The 16,184-nt window shown below is 39.7% G+C and overlaps 2 protein-coding genes across 2 annotated transcripts; both read left to right on the forward strand.

The window, feature by feature from the left end:
- Positions 1-218: 218 nt before the first annotated feature.
- LOC118095472 (vomeronasal type-2 receptor 26-like) lies at positions 219-5,611 on the forward strand. Its single transcript, XM_035136723.2, has 5 exons — positions 219-509; positions 1,457-2,257; positions 2,547-2,774; positions 3,179-3,305; positions 4,710-5,611. The coding sequence occupies exons 1-5, from the start codon at positions 219-221 to the stop codon at positions 5,609-5,611; spliced, it is 2,349 nt and encodes a 782-aa protein (XP_034992614.2).
- Positions 5,612-7,958: 2,347 nt separating this feature from the next.
- On the forward strand, positions 7,959-15,954 carry LOC118095473 (vomeronasal type-2 receptor 26-like). The gene is made up of 6 exons (XM_060281236.1): positions 7,959-8,176; positions 10,003-10,294; positions 11,633-12,025; positions 13,730-13,957; positions 14,369-14,495; positions 15,053-15,954. Exons 1-6 carry the CDS (start codon positions 7,959-7,961, stop codon positions 15,952-15,954), a joined length of 2,160 nt encoding a protein of 719 aa, XP_060137219.1.
- Positions 15,955-16,184: the final 230 nt, after the last annotated feature.

The raw sequence follows: 16,184 nt of genomic DNA on the forward strand, positions 1-16,184 counted from the left end.
GTGTTTTATTGTGTTTTTAGTATAATATCCTGTTTGAAGCTGCCCAGAGTGGCTAGGAAGGCCCAGTCAGATGGGCGGGGTATAAGAAATATTATTATTATTATTATTATTATTATTATTATTATTATTATTACCATTATTATCATCATTATTATCAAAAAATATCATTGAAACTGTGGAATACTTCTTCTCATCAAGAATGCAAATATTGTTCCAGCATGGTGCCTAAGGTTTACCAGCACATCCTGGCCTTGGCATTTGCAGTCAAGGAGATCAATGAAGACCCTCACATCTTACCAAATGTCACCTTGGGCTTCCACATCTATGACAGCTATGCCCATGCAATTAAGACATATCATGCCACAATGCTAATTTTATCTACATTGGAGAAATTTCTCCCCAACTATATATGTGATACACAGAATAATCTGACAGCTGTCATTGGGGGTCTCGACTCCCAGGTCTCCCTTCATGTGGCAACTATCTTGGATATTTATAAGATTCCACAGGTAGGACACCTATGCATGCTTCTGAGTGGAGTATGAAAATTTAATAGTGCTTTCATACTTTTTTGTTTCTTCCAGCTTGTATTATTAGGAAACAGGGATGGGTGCAATGGGAATAATCAGATCAATAATTCTTTTTCTTTCTTTCCTTTGCATGTTTTATGCAGACTGAAAGCAGTTCATTAACAAATGAAAATGTAAATGAACCTATCACTGGAACATGCTTTTCATAGATTAGAAATTATTTGAGCAATATATTTTCCACATGTACATCCTACTTACTCTTTCTAATGTTCCAAGTTGTTGATCCTTTTTACTTTCTATATTGTTGGTGGAAAGCATTCCTCAATAATTAAAAGGTCACCATTTAAATCTTCTTGGGCCCATTCATGCCAACCATGATCCGACAATCTATATGCATAGGCTGCAGACCTGCTTAAAAAAGCAGAGCCTGGCTTTCACTGAAGCAACACCATAAAGTTCAAAAACTAATTAATTGGTTTTATCAGAGGAGGAATTAGATGTTATGTCCTTCAAGTAATTGACAATACTGTCATAAGCTTTAAACAAAAACTGGGTGGTTGCTGATGCAGATTGAGATCCTTGTGTGAATGAAGATAGTCCCTTTATACCTTTGCTCTCCGCTTCAGTATAGATGAGAATGGACTCCCCTGGATCAGCAATTTCATCATTAGTCACTCAGGTAGTACAGTTGAGAAATAAATGGTTTGCTGATGTGAAGGATGCACTATTCATATGGATGTTCAAATGTTCATATCAAGTGAAATTCACTATGCCTTAACCTGCGATGTAAATAGAGGGTGTGTTTCTCTCTCTCTCTCTCTCTCTCTCTCTCTCTCTCTCTCTCTTCCCAACAAATATCTCTTTAGCTCATATATGGCCCCACTCCAGTGATGAATGCTAAAACCCCAGGACTACCTTTCTACCAGATGGCCCCCCCAGAAAGCCACCAGTTTGCAGGGATTCTTTCTTTGCTTCTCCATTTCAAGTGGACATGGATTGGGGTCGCTGTGGTTGACAATGACAACGGAGAAAGATTTGTACAAAATGTGCTCCCAATCTTTTCAGACAGGGGTATTTGTTTTGCCTTTCTAGAAACAATCCCCAATTTTAGTTTTCTTACTGAAGGACTCACCCTGAGGCAACAGGGGGCAAAAATACATGATAGAGTGATGGGTAGCAAAGCCAATGTTGTGGTGGCCTATGGAGAAGCTTCTACCACTATATTTTTGAGATGGCTTCCATATCTATCAATGCTTGGGAGCATGAAAACAAATGTAAAAGGTAAAGTATGGATATCGACAGCCCAAGTGGAGTTCATTTCATTGGCCTTTCAGCGGGATTGGAATGCAGAAATATTCAATGGTGCCATAACCTTCAGAATTCATTCCAATGATCTACCAGGATTTCATCAATACGTTGAGGGCAGAAACCCTTACAATGCAGAAGGTGATGATTTCATCTGGGATTTCTGGCAACATGCATTTGGTTGTGTATTCCCACATCGCATTCTGGATGATGTGACGGGGGATATCTGCACAGCAATGGAAAATTTAGAGAACCTTCCTGCGTCTCTCTTTGAAATGACTGTGCAAGGTCAAAGCTACAGCATCTACAATGCTGTCTTTGCCTTGGCCCATGCTTTACATGCCATGTCCTTAGCAATACCCAAACACTCACAAATGGTGAGTAGAGGGAGACAGAAGCTTCAGAAGCAGCAGTTTTGGCAGGTAAGGAGCAGGAAATCCATACATTGCATGTGTGCTGGTCCCACGGGTTGCCCAGGAAAGAAAGAAACAACTACCAGACTTTTAGAAGACATCTGAAGGCAGCCCAGTTGACGGACGCTTTTAATGTTTAACAGACTATTGTATTTTAATATATGTTGGCATCCGCCCAGAAAAAATAGGCTACATGCATGTTGCAGACAGGAGGGCTCCCCTCTCTGCACTAGATCTCCCTCTAAAACATTCCGATCCACCCTTTGCTAAATACTTGCCTTCTCTCTTTTCAATCTAGCTCCATCATTTTCTGAGAGGTGTCTCATTTAACAACAGTGCTGGAGACACAGTGTCCTTCAATCAGAACAGGGAGGTAATATCTAGTTTGGATGTTATCAACTGGGTTATTTCCTCCAACCAGTCCTTTTATAGGGTAAAAGTTGGGAGGATGGATCCTGAGGCTCCTCCAGACCAAGCCTTCACCCTTCATGAAGATGCCATAACATGGCACAAATGGTTTAATCAGGTAGAGTCACGTTGTTAGATAATTCAAAAGAGATTCATTTTTCAGTGAGCAATTCTTATATGCTTTGATGTCGAAAATAATGTTCACTTGAGACTCAGAAAAACATAAAAAATACCATTTTTTAAAAACTGGATGTACAATCATGTATTTGTCCAGGATATAATTGTGCACACTTTCCATCCCAAAGGGATATAACATCAGACAATCTGGTAAAATATGTATGATATCTCCTTTGTATTCATTGTTTTAATGCAGACAATAATGAATTACTCTCTGCAGAGCTGATCTATGGTTTGCTGAAATGCTGTGACACATTAGCAACATAGGGAAGGTCTCCAGAACCTGACCCATTCCAAATGCATTATTCTCATGAATATCCTCTTTCTCCTTCATCTACTGATTAGGTTCGGCCTCTTTCTCTCTGTACTGAGAAATGTCACACAGGATCAAGGAAGAAAGTGAAGGAAGGAGAACCATTTTGCTGCTATGATTGCATCCCATGCCCAGAGGGAAAGATTTCAAACCAGGAAGGTAAGAGAAAGATGCAGAAATTTGGATCCAGATGCAGTACTTCCTCTGAGTTCCCCTTAAAAGGAATGGGAAAAATTAAGTTATGATTAACTGGTCCACTTGCTTTCACTGAGGTTACTTCCTAGCAATCTCTTTCAAACGTTGCAGAAGTCAAATGGTTTTCTGGAGTGGATTACATAGTCAAATGGTCTCCTGGAGTCTGCATAGCCCGGCACAAAGTGGGTGCTACCTTCCCCTGGTTCTTCCTGGGTATCCTGCTTGAGAGCCTCTTTCTCCTTGCTTCCCCTGGAGGCGATTGCCCCCAAAAAGATGAACTTGCCACCGCAGATCATACAGATTTTCACTTCTGTTTTATGGTTTTGTTTTCTTAATTTTGGGTTCAAAAAAATAAGGGTAGTCTTATACATGGCGAAATCTTATACATGGAAAAATAGGGTAATTTCAAACTTTCCAGTGTACTTCCCAATCACTTTCCATATTTTAAAAGGTTTTTGAGCTGGGGGCTTCTTGTGCAAGAGCTCCAAATCCACTTTAATGGCAGAACTTGAATTTGCACATATGTTAGTCTGGATGCACCCTATATATTCAGTAACCATGCATATTTAGTCAGTACCTCATCCTTTCCTTTGAGATCTAACCAGCTACCATTCCTCTTTCACAAAAATGGGATAAATTTAGCATGCCTTTCTGATCATACCTGGCTTAGCACATGACAGCATGCCATCTTAGGGAATGAAAGTTAATTTTAGCAAATTTCTTCAGTAAAAATAAGTTTTCGCGTGTCAGGAATTCAAACCTGCTACAGTGGAACCTCTGTTTTAAAGAGTCTCAGAAGCAGAACATTTCAGAAACCGAATGTCGAAAACCTAGAAGTAATTTCTTCCGTTTTTCGAACGTATCTCGAAATTCAAACAACATGTTTTTCAATTTTCTAATGGATTTTGCAGACCACCATTGCTCCTCGGTTTTCGAATGTTTCGGAAGTTGAATGGTCTTCTGGATTACATGAATGGATTACATTCAAAAACCAAGGTTTTTAACTATATAACTATATTATTTTGGTGACTGAACCATCATTAGCTTCCTAAGCCTATGTTTGATTAAAAAGCATATATACTGCTTTTGGAAAATCAAAGAATTTTCATTTTACCTTCTTAATATGTCAAGTAATGCTAAATAATAAAAAAAATTAAATATGTTGTGTATATAATATAACTGCAAGTACTTGAAAGTCATTTTTAATGAATTTATGTATTTCTTAAAATGATTTTACTTTGGGAATATTAACTTAACCAAAATATATTTTGAATTCCCAAGTCATGTTACCGCTTGTGAGCATCCCCCAACGATGATGTGATTGATGGAATGTATATGAACTGGAGACTGTACCTTTCTTTTTTCTAGATATGAGTGACTGTGATGAATGCTCAGTCAAAGACTATCCAAGCAAGAACCAAGATGCATGTATTCCCAAGGATATAAGTTTCTTATCTCATGAAGAACCTTTGGGCATCAGTTTAGTCTGCTTTTCGCTTTCATTTTCTCTGATCACAGCTCTGGTGATGGGTACATTTATGAAGCACCATGACACTCCCATAGTCATTGCAAACAACAGGAACCTCACCTACACTCTCCTCATTTCTCTCCTGCTCTGCTTCCTTTGTGCACTGCTCTTCATTGGCCAACCTGAGAAGGTGACCTGTCTCCTGCGACAAACCGCTTTTGGCATCATCTTCTCAGTGGCTGTTTCTTGTGTATTGGCAAAAACCATCACGGTGGTTCTGGCTTTCATGGCCACCAAACCTGGATCCAGGATGAGGAGATGGGTAGGGAAGGGACTGGCCAACACCATTGTCCTTTCCTGCTCCTTTGTCCAGGCTGGGATCTGTACTGTGTGGCTGGCAACCTCTCCCCCATTTCCTGATACAGACAGTTACTCAGTAGCTAAAGAAATTATACTAGAATGCAATGAGGGGTCTGTTGTGATGTTTTACGTTGTTCTGAGCTATATGGGCTTCCTGGCAATTATTAGTTTCATTGTTGCTTTCCTTGCCAGGAAATTACCTGACAGCTTCAATGAAGCCAAGTTCATCAGTTTCAGCATGTTGGTGTTTTGCAGTGTTTGGCTCTCCTTTATTCCATCCTACCTGAGCACCAAGGGAAAATACATGGTTGCTGTGGAGATCTTCTCCATCTTAGCCTCTGGTGCTGGACTGCTGGGTTGCATCTTTTCCCCCAAATGTTATATTATTGTGTTCAGGCCTCAGCTGAACAACAGGGAGCAGCTAATAAGGAAGAAAAACTAAAGAATGAATCAAAGAAAGAAAATCTGTTCCTTGCTCATCAAAAGGGACTGTGTGTGTGTTTCTTTCTGTATTTACATTGTATTTCTACATACATTTAAGCCTTATACACATTTCACTGTTGTCCAATTCTCCTTGGCGGGGGAAAAAAATCATTTGGAATCTACAAAAGCACAGAAAAGCTCCTTCCTTAAAAACTACAGTTGCAACTTTCAAATCTAGATGGAAGCAACAAATTCCTACCCAGTCCACACTTTCTTCTCTTACCTACAAAAATAAAATCACTTGGAATAATGATGGTTACAGGTAGGTTGCCGTGTTGGTCTGGGTCGAAGTAAAATAAAAAAATTCCTTCAGTAGCACCTTAAAGACCAACTAAGTTTTTATTTTGGTATGAGCTTTCGTGTGCATGCACACTTCTTCAGATATCTGAAGAAGTGTGCATGCACACGAAAGCTCATACCAAAATAAAAACTTAGTTGGTCTTTAAGGTGCTACTGAAGGAATTTTTTTATTGGAATAATGAATTCAGTCTACAAAAGCACAAAGAAGAGTCTTTCTTAAAAACTACAGTTGCATTTTTCAAATCTAAATGGAAGCAACTAATCTTTCAAGGAGTGGGGTGAGGAAAGGAATGGCAGGCAGCAGAGCTTTGAGCAATAGGGATTTCAAAAAACAACAACCATGTTGCACTTGGGCAGTTCCAGCCTTTTTTCCATTGGGGAAGATGTTAATACCATATGGCCAAAATAAACAGGACGGGGGCAGGTGAAGGATGAGGATAATTGTGCTGGTTAGGAGGTTTTAGAAACCATAGTTAACATTTATGAATTAGTATGAAGTGTGATCTCTGCCCAGTGGTTTAACTCAGGATTTTTACTATCAATAGTAATAATAATAATAATAATAATAATAATAATAATAATAATAATTTGTTTGTTTGTTTGTTTGTTTTCATTATTTATACTCTGGGGAACAAAGCATAATATGAAGCCATGGCTATTGCTCATGACTTGCTATTATTTTAACACCTTGTAAGCTTTCTTTCATGATCTGTGGGCTGCATTTGGAGCATAAACAGCTACAGTACCTTGCTGGTTCATTTAGCTCAGGATTGTCTGAGCCAGTGTCCCAAGGCAGTTGAGAACGTGATAAGGGGCTATAAACTGAATCTTGGGAAGACAGGTGTTCCATGCATAGCTGGTTCCTCTATCCAGAAGACAGGTCTGCTGCCTGTCTGGTATTAGTCTGCACTCCATCTAAAGGAGCAGATTCATTTCTTGGGAATACTCTTGGATATGTCTTGATAATGAGAGGGCCAAATGACTCCGGTGGCTAGGAATGGCTTGTATATGGATTAGAATCATTTTGCTACAGTACATGATGCATCATAGCAGCATCTCCTGAGTTCTTAGAAATTGGCTAATGTAAATATCAGTTTTCATTTATGTATAAAATAGCAGTTTAATAAACAATCTTAGTGAATAGTTCATCTTGTATCCTGTTGATTTCAAGTAAGTTGTGGAAATTCCTTCCCACAGGGGGGTTTCTAGCATCGCAAAGGGATAGGTGACAGCACAAAAGGGTCACATTGAGGCATGGAAAGTAGCAAACATATCTCAGTTTGTATGTTTAAGAAACTGGGGCAGTGCTTAGAAAAAGATACAGAAGCAACTTTTCTTTCTATACTTTGTATACATTATGTTGGCAATAACATTTTACCAGGAAGATCAACCCAATCAAGAAAAAAGTTGCTTTTTGCTCTACTTGTGGTACATAATTATCTCCAGAGTCAGTCAATGTTTTTATTACAGTCAATGATAAGTATTCAGTATTTCCTCCTTAGCCTTTTGGCTAAGATCATGCAAAACATCCAATTTGTTTCATACTGTGGGTCACTCCAATCACAATAGTCCCTTGCAATCTAAGTTTGCAGTAAGGAAATATTTCCATTCTGATGTGACAAACATGTTTTCTTCAGCAATTCCCAGAGGAAATCCCCACATCTGAACAGGAGATTTCCTCATTCATTAAATCTGAAAAGCACCAATTTTAGTGCTCATCCAGCCCACTGTGGAATTTCAGTTGCCATGAACAAAACAAATAGCAAAGACACTGAAGAATATACAAATATGTCTGCTACCATTTACAGCCAAGGGGATGGGGACCAAGAACAACCATCTGTTGTGATATCTGATTCTTTGCACAATTGACCCTGAAGCTCAGGGCTTTGAAGAGAATGAACTGTCATTAAGGCAAGAAGTTCTCATCACAGAGACTCTAATGATTGTACTACAGCAAACAACAGAGGAATCTGTGTTCAGATAGAATATTTACCATTCCATTGAGGATGGTAGTTTTAGTGGCCTTGCTGCTGGCTCTGTTTCCTCACATGGCACAGGAGGCCCACACCATTAAATGCAGGGTTCAGTATCTACACCACCCACTTCACAAGTATCATCAGCCAGGAGATTTCATCATTGGTGGCATAGCATCTCATGGTGCCTTTATTTTCAGTTCAGCAACTTTAACTGAAGAACCCCCACCTGCATTGTCTGAAGAGCTTGTGTAAGAACTTGTATTGTGTCTTTTTAAATTCCATTTTGTAGTTCTATTTAGTTAAAAGGGATATCTCTGAGTAGACATGAGAAAGGATTTTGTTCCTCTTCACACAGGCTGCAGATGCAGTTAACATAACCAAGGGAATCTCCACAGGGAAATGCAAGTGGGATTTTTTTTATTTAAAAAATGTATTTGTTTTCGTAAGCACTATAAATGTATGATTTGAATATGGCCTTTGAAAGACTGATCACCACATGGTTTTAAGGCTGAACAAGGATTTGAAACTGGCCCTTCCCTTTCTAGTCCAATGCCCTAATCACTGAATCTTATTGAATTTTCCTCCTCAATAATGAAGCTTCCAAGCAAACATATGTCACTTACTTATATAGAATAGAATCAAGTCAGGCAATTCGCTCCCATAACCCAGTAATAATCTTCTTCTGTGGGCACAGCAGAAGTTTGTGCTGCCTGATATTTATGTTGCTTAAGCTATGAAGTAGAACTCCTGTGACTTATGAATGGCACCATCATCACTTTCACACAGCTATCCTGCTTCCCTCTACATCTCTGGTTCACATAAATGTTATTTCAACATGCCTGGTAATGAATGCTGTAGTGTATTAAGTATAGTAAAAATGTACAGGATTAAATGTATAGTTGAAATAGTATGAATAGATTAAAGGTATGAAACAGCTCCTTTATTTTGTTCGTTTTGACAAACATTTTTTAAAGGAATCTCACTGAGACAGTAGAGCATATGGTATTCTGAGGTAGGCATTGTGTACTGTTTTTTTTCTTGAAGCCAACTTCAGCTAAAGACTGCCTCAGAACACATAATATCTAAACAAGATAATTGTAATGAACCTCAAGGCATCATGGCCATTAAGCAAAAAGCAGAAGGGAAAGAAAATGCACTACAGTGGATTTTCTGGAGAGAAGCAGTTTATTCCCTTGTAACAGTCCATGGGATTGTAGTCTTACAGTTTTATATCCACATACAAGGGAGAAAACCTCAATGAACTTGGAGATCAATGAACTCTTCCTTCTACATCTCTCAACTAAAGATCTTTTCAAGATGCTTGGTGGCAAGCGCTGTACTGTAGTAAAATAATGTGCTGGATTAAATGTATCATTGTTTGAATGAAATAGCTCTTTTATTCTGTTCATTTTGACAAAGGTTTCTAAAAACCAAATCTCACTGGGAAAGTATATCATATCGTGTGTTCTGGAGCTGGCGTAGTTTAGTAATATCATTATTTCTTTTTCTTTCTCATGCAAAAAGTACACAGGAGTTTCCCATCTGTAACAAATATTAGCAATGACTTATCTCTGAAGAAACATGTTAGTTTTACCAGGCATTCTTCCACTGTTGGTAATGATGGGTCCTTCAATCTTTCTACATATAAAAGTCTTGCAACGATATTCATATTTTGTAATAAAATTTAATAATCCTTTTCTAACTGTATATCCATGAGTTACAGCAGGAAAAGTTCTAGTTTCAATTGAAAATCAACATTCAAAATTCTCTGTATCAAAGTATATATTTCTATTAAGCATGATCAAATGTCCACCACCACCCCTCTCGGCTTATTTGGTAGGATGAGCTAGATATGAATTTCATTAGGGAAGTTTTTAATGGTAGGTGTTTTATTGTGTTTTTAATATCCTGTTGGAAGCTGCCCAGAGTGGCTGGGGAGGACCAGTCAGATGGGCGGGGGATAAGAATATATTATTATTATTATTATTATTATTATTATTATTATTATTATTATTATTAAATATCATTGGAACTGTGGAATATTTTCTGATCAAGACTGCAAATGTTGTTCCAGCGTGGTGCCTAAGGGTTACCAGCACATCCTGGCCTTGGCATTTGCAGTCAAGGAGATCAATGAAGACCCTCACATCTTACCAAATGTCACCTTGGGCTTCCACATCTATGACAGCTATGCCCATGCAATTAAGACATATCATGCCACAATGCTACTTTTATCTACACTGGAGAAATTTCTCCCCAACTATATATGTGATACACAGAGTAATCTGACAGCTGTCATTGGGGGTCTCGACTCCCAGGTCTCCCTTCATGTGGCAACTATCTTGGATATTTATAAGATTCCACAGGTAGGACAGCTATGCATGCTTCTGAGTGGAGTATGAAAATTTAATAGTGCTTTCATACTTTTTTGTTTCTTCCAGCTTGTATTATTTGGAAACAGGGATGGGTGCAATGGGAATAATAATATCAAATATTCTTTTGCTTTATTTCCTTTGCATGTTTTATGCAGACTGAAAGCAGTTCATTAACAAATGAAAATGTAAATGAACCTATCACTGGAACATCGTTTTCATAGATTAGAAATAAATTGAGCAATATATTTCCCACATGGACATCCCACTTATTGTTTCCATTGCTCCAAGTTGTTGATCCTTTTTACTTTCTATATTGTTGATGGAAAGCATTCCTCAATAATTTAAAGGTCACCATTTAAATCTTCTTGGGCCCATTCATGCCAACCATGATTTGACAATCTGTATGCATAGGCTGCAGACCTGCTTAATAAAGCACAGCCTGGCTTTCACTGAAGCAACACCATAAAGTTCAAAAACTAATTAATTGGTTTTATCAGAGGAGGAATTAGATGTTATGTCCTTCAGGTAATTGACAATACTGTCAAAAGCTTTAAACAAAAACTGGGTGGTTGCTGATGCAGATTGAGATCCTTGTGTGAATGAAGATAGTGCCTCTATCCCTTTGCTCTCCGCTTCAGTATAGATCAGAATGGACTCCCCTGAATCGGCAATTTCATCATTAATCACTCAGGTAGTACAGTTGAGAAATAAAAGGTTTGCTGATGTGAAGGATGCACTATTCATATGGATGTTCAAATGCACATGCCAGCTGCATTTGACTATGTATTAAACTACTATATAAATATAGGGTGTTCTCTCTCTCTCTCTCTCTCTCTCTCTTCCCAACAAATATCTCTTTAGCTCATATATGGCCCCACTCCGGTGATGAATGCTAAAACCCCAGGACTACCTTTCTACCAGATGGCCCCCCCAGAAAGCCACCAGTTTGCAGGCATTCTTTCTTTTCTTCTCCATTTCAAATGGACATGGATTGGGGTCGCTGTGGTTGACAATGACAACGGAGAAAGATTTGTACAAAAGGTGCTCCCAATCTTTTCAGACAGGGGTATTTGTTTTGCCTTTCTAGAAACAATACCCAATTTTAGTTTTCTTACTGAAGGATTCACCCTGATGCAACAGGGGGCAAAAATACATGATAGAGTGATGGGTAGCAAAGCCAATGTTGTGGTGGCCTATGGAGAAGCTTCTACCACTATATTTTTGAGATGGCTTCCATATCTATCAATGCTTGGGAGCATGAAAACAAATGTAAAAGGTAAAGTATGGATAGCGACAGCCCAAGTGGAATTCATTTCATTGGCCTTTCAGCGGGATTGGAATGCAGAACTATTCAGTGGTGGCATATCATTCAGAATTCATTCCAATGATCTACCAGGATTTCATCAATACGTTGAGGGCAGAAACCCTTTCAATGTAAAAGGTGACGATTTCATCTGGGATTTCTGGCAACATGCCTTTGGTTGTGTATTCCCACATGGTATTCTGGATGATGGGATGGGGGATATCTGCACAGGAATGGAGAATTTAGAGAACCTTCCTGCATCTCTCTTTGAAATGACTGTGCAAGGTCTAAGCTACAGCATCTACAATGCTGTCCATTCTGTTGCCCATGCATTGCATGCCATGTTCTTACAAAGACTCAGATACCCAGGAATGGTGGATGGAAGGAGAGGGAAGCTTCAGAAGCAGCAGTTTTGGCAGGTAAGGGGCAAGAAATCCATACACTGTATGTGTGCTGGTCCCAGAGGTTGCCCAGGAGGGGAAGTCCACTTCCGGTCCGTGGTTCGTAGGTTAAGGGTAGAGACAGTCCGAAGAAGCTGAGGCTGGGAGCAGGGCAGCGCGTCAGGTGAGGTCAGGAACAGGTACGAAGTCCCGGAACTAAGGCAGGTCAGAATCGCAGGCAGGGAATTGAGGCAGGTCAAAGGCCGGGACACTGGCAGTAACTAGCAACCAACAATGTTCCTCCTGGGGTGGGGTTTGGCCACCTTTAATCTTGAATGGGGTAACGGACGGCCCCAATCCCCTGGCGACTCACTGCCTCTCCTTGCCTGGAGGCGAGCACTCCTCCTGCGAGTACTCAGGTCCCTCCTTCTATCAGCCCTGAGTCTCTGCAGCTCAGGAGACGCCAGTGGGTTACTGGACCCCGGAGCCACCTCAGCCCCAGCCAGCAGTCGGCCAGATGCTGGTGTTGACCCGGCTGATGGCAACGAGGTCTCTCCCCCATCTGGAACCAAGGCACGCTCAGGCCCCAGACTCGGCCCAGCTGATGCTTGTTGCAGGGGAGGCTGAGCAGACTGAGGCTCCTCAGGATCAGGCCCCAACCTCAATTCAGCCGACGTCCCAGGCAAAGTGTCTGGTGCAGGCTGCGATTCCTCCAACTCCAAGTCTGAGCCCGAGTTCCAGGCCATCACAGCATGGAATATATACTGGGTGTTCAATTTCCCTAACTACTAACTATTTTGTCCTCCTCCCTGCCCTCTCTGGCACCTAGAAAGGATAGATTTCCCATCATGGAAGGTACCATCCTGCTTTCTTCACGGCCTGAAACTTAATTTTAATAATACTTTCCAGAGATATATTTACATAATTCTGTTACAGTATAGAAAACACAAAAACTTGATTTGAGAGTCTTTCAAATTTTGCACAAGGCTCCTTGTTGTTTATGAACAGTGCATATGCCTGCAATTCTGCTGATTTTTGTAGCATCCCTGTTTGCAATATCTGGGTCGTAAAGGGTGATTGTATCTTCCTTCAGTCTTGTACTTCATAACTGTCGAAGTATTCATGATGGGCGCTCTGAGAAGTCAAGTTACAGGGAACCAGGCAGAGGGCCTTCTCCTTAGTGGCACCCGCCCTGTAGCACGCCCTCCCACCAGATGTCAAAGAAAGAAACAAATAACAGACTTTTAGAAGACATCTGAAGGCAGCCCTGTTTAGGGAAGCTTTTAATGTTTAACAGACTATTCTATTTTAATGTGGTGATGTTCTTTTTTTGGAATCTGCCCAGAGTGGCTGGGGAAACAGCCAGATGTGTGGGGTATAAATAAATTATTATTATTATTATTATTATTATTATTATTATTATTATTATTCTCCCCAATTCTCAATTATGATCTCATTCACTAAAATATGATGTTGGGGGGAATTAACACTTCCCTCTCCACCTGAAGCCTGTCAAACAAATAGGATTCCCTCCCCCCCGTACACACACACACACACACACACCTACACCTTAGCAGTGCTAATGGGGAGTGGAGTATAGGGAACACTGCAGACCATATGTGAGACCAAAATAGGCTACATGTATGTTGCAGAGAGAAGGCTCCCCTCTCTGCACTAGATCTCTCTCTAAAACATTCAGATCCACCCTTTGCTAAATGCTTGCCTTCTCTCTTTTCAATCTAGCTCCATCATTTTCTGAGAGGTGTCTCATTTAACAACAGTGCTGGAGACACAGTGTCCTTCAATCAGAACAAGGAGGTAATATCTAGTCTGGATGTTATCAACTGGGTGATCTCCTCCAACCAGTCCTTTCATAGGGTAAAAGTTGGAAGGATGGATCCCGAGGCTCCTCCAGACCAAGCCTTCAGCCTTCATGAAGATGCCATAACATGGCACAAATGGTTTAATCAGGTAGAGTCATTTTGTTAGCTAATTCAGAAGAAATTCATTTTTCTGTGAGCAATTCTTATATGCTTTGATGTCGAAAATAATGTTCACTTCAGAATCAGAAAAACTTACAAAATACCCTTTTTTAAAAAAACTGGATGTAAATTCATTTATTTGTCCAGGTCAGGATATAATTGTGCACACTTTCCATCCCAAAGGGATATAATATCATGCAATCTGGTAAAATATGTATAATATCTCCTTTGTATTCATTGTTTCAATGCAAACAATAATGAATTACTATCTGCAGAGCTGATCTACAGTTTACTGAAATGCTGTGACACATTAGCAACATAGGGAAGGTCTCCAGAACCTGACCCATTCCAAGTGCATTATTCTCATGAATATCCTCTTTCTCCTTCATCTACTGATTAGGTTCGGCCTCTTTCTCTCTGTACTGAGAAATGTCACACAGGATCAAGGAAGAAAGTGAAGGAAGGAGAACCATTTTGCTGCTATGATTGCATCCCATGCCCAGAGGGAAAGATTTCAAACCAGGAAGGTAAGAGAAAGATGCAGAAATTTGGATCCAGATGCAGTACTTCCTTTGAGTTCCCCTTAAAAGGAATGGGAAAAAATAAGTTATGATTAACTGGTCCACTTGCTTTCAAGGGGACCAAGTGTTACTCTCTGAGGTTACTTCCAAGCAATCTCTTTCAAACATTTCAGAAGTCAAATGGTCTTCTGGAGTAGATTACATTCAAAAACCAAGGTTCCACTATATTATCTTGGTGACTGAACAATAATTAGCTTCCTAACTCTACGTTTGATTAAAAAGCATATATACTGCTTTGGGGAAATTTTACCTTCTGAATATGACAAGCAATGCTAAATAATTATAAAATTAAATACGTTCTGTATATAATATAAGTGCAAATACTGGAAAGTCATTTGTAATAAATTTATTTATTTCTAAAAATGATTTTACTTTGGGAATATTAACTTAACCAAAATATATTTTGAATTCCCAAGTCATGTTACCGCTTGTGAGCATCCCCCAATGATGATGTGATTGATGGAATGTATATGAACTGGAGACTGTACCTTTCTTTTTTCTAGATATGAGTGACTGTGATGAATGCTCAGTCAAAGACTATCCAAGCAAGAACCAAGATGCATGTATTCCCAAGGATATAAGTTTCTTATCTCATGAAGAACCTTTGGGTATCAGTTTAGTCTGCTTTTCGCTTTCATTTTCTCTGATCACAGCTCTGGTGCTGGGTACATTTATGAAACACAATGACACTCCCATAGTCATTGCAAACAACAGGAACCTCACCTACACTCTCCTCATTTCTCTACTGCTCTGCTTCCTTTGTGCACTGCTCTTCCTGGGCCAACCTGAGAAGGTGACCTGTCTCCTGCGACAAACCGCTTTTGGCATCATCTTCTCAGTGGCTGTTTCTTGTGTATTGGCAAAAACCATCACTGTGGTTCTGGCTTTCATGGCCACCAAACCTGGATCCAGGATGAGGAGATGGGTGGGGAAGGGATTGGCCAACACCATTGTCCTTTCCTGCTCCTTTGTCCAGGCTGGGATCTGTACTGTGTGGCTGGCAACCTTTCCCCCATTTCCTGATACAGACAGTTTCTCAGTGGCTAAAGAAATTATACTAGAATGCAATGAGGGGTCTGTGATGATGTTTTACGTTGTTCTGAGCTATATGGGCTTCCTGGCAATTATTAGTTTCATTGTCGCTTTCCTTGCCAGGAAATTACCTGACAGCTTCAATGAAGCCAAGTTCATCAGTTTCAGCATGCTGGTCTTTTGCAGTGTTTGGCTCTCCTTTATTCCCTCCTACCTGAGCACCAAGGGAAAATACATGGTTGCTGTGGAGATCTTCTCCATCTTAGCCTCTGGTGCTGGACTGCTGGGTTGCATCTTCTCCCCAAAATGTTATATTATTGTGTTCAGGCCTCAGCTGAACAACAGGGAGCAGCTAATAAGGAAGAAAAACTAAAAACAGAAAGAAAGAAAGAAAGAAAGAAAGAAAGAAAGAAAGAAAGAAAGAAAGACTGTCCTTTTCTAACCAAATGGTGGTGTTTATGCATGTTTCTCTCATATATATATATATATATATATATATATATATATATATATATATATATATATATATTATTTGTGCATACATTTAAAGGTTTATACACATTTCACTGTTGTCCAATTCTCCTTGGCTGGGGAAAAAATCAC

The sequence above is a fragment of the Zootoca vivipara genome, chromosome 13, assembly GCF_963506605.1.
Source record: "Zootoca vivipara chromosome 13, rZooViv1.1, whole genome shotgun sequence".
In the NCBI taxonomy this organism is placed as follows: Eukaryota; Metazoa; Chordata; class Lepidosauria; order Squamata; family Lacertidae; genus Zootoca; species Zootoca vivipara.

Coding starts and splice junctions, on each gene's coding strand:
- LOC118095472 (XM_035136723.2), top strand. CDS start 219: ATGGTGCCTAAGGTTTACCAGCACATCCTGGCCTTGGCATTTGCAGTC. Junction 510..1,456: donor ATATTTATAAGATTCCACAG/GTAGGACACCTA, acceptor CCTTTCTACCAG/ATGGCCCCCCCAGAAAGCCA. Junction 3,306..4,709: donor AAAGATTTCAAACCAGGAAG/GTAAGAGAAAGA, acceptor TCTTTTTTCTAG/ATATGAGTGACTGTGATGAA.
- LOC118095473 (XM_060281236.1), top strand. CDS start 7,959: ATGGTAGTTTTAGTGGCCTTGCTGCTGGCTCTGTTTCCTCACATGGCA. Junction 13,958..14,368: donor GGCACAAATGGTTTAATCAG/GTAGAGTCATTT, acceptor TCTACTGATTAG/GTTCGGCCTCTTTCTCTCTG. Junction 14,496..15,052: donor AAAGATTTCAAACCAGGAAG/GTAAGAGAAAGA, acceptor TCTTTTTTCTAG/ATATGAGTGACTGTGATGAA.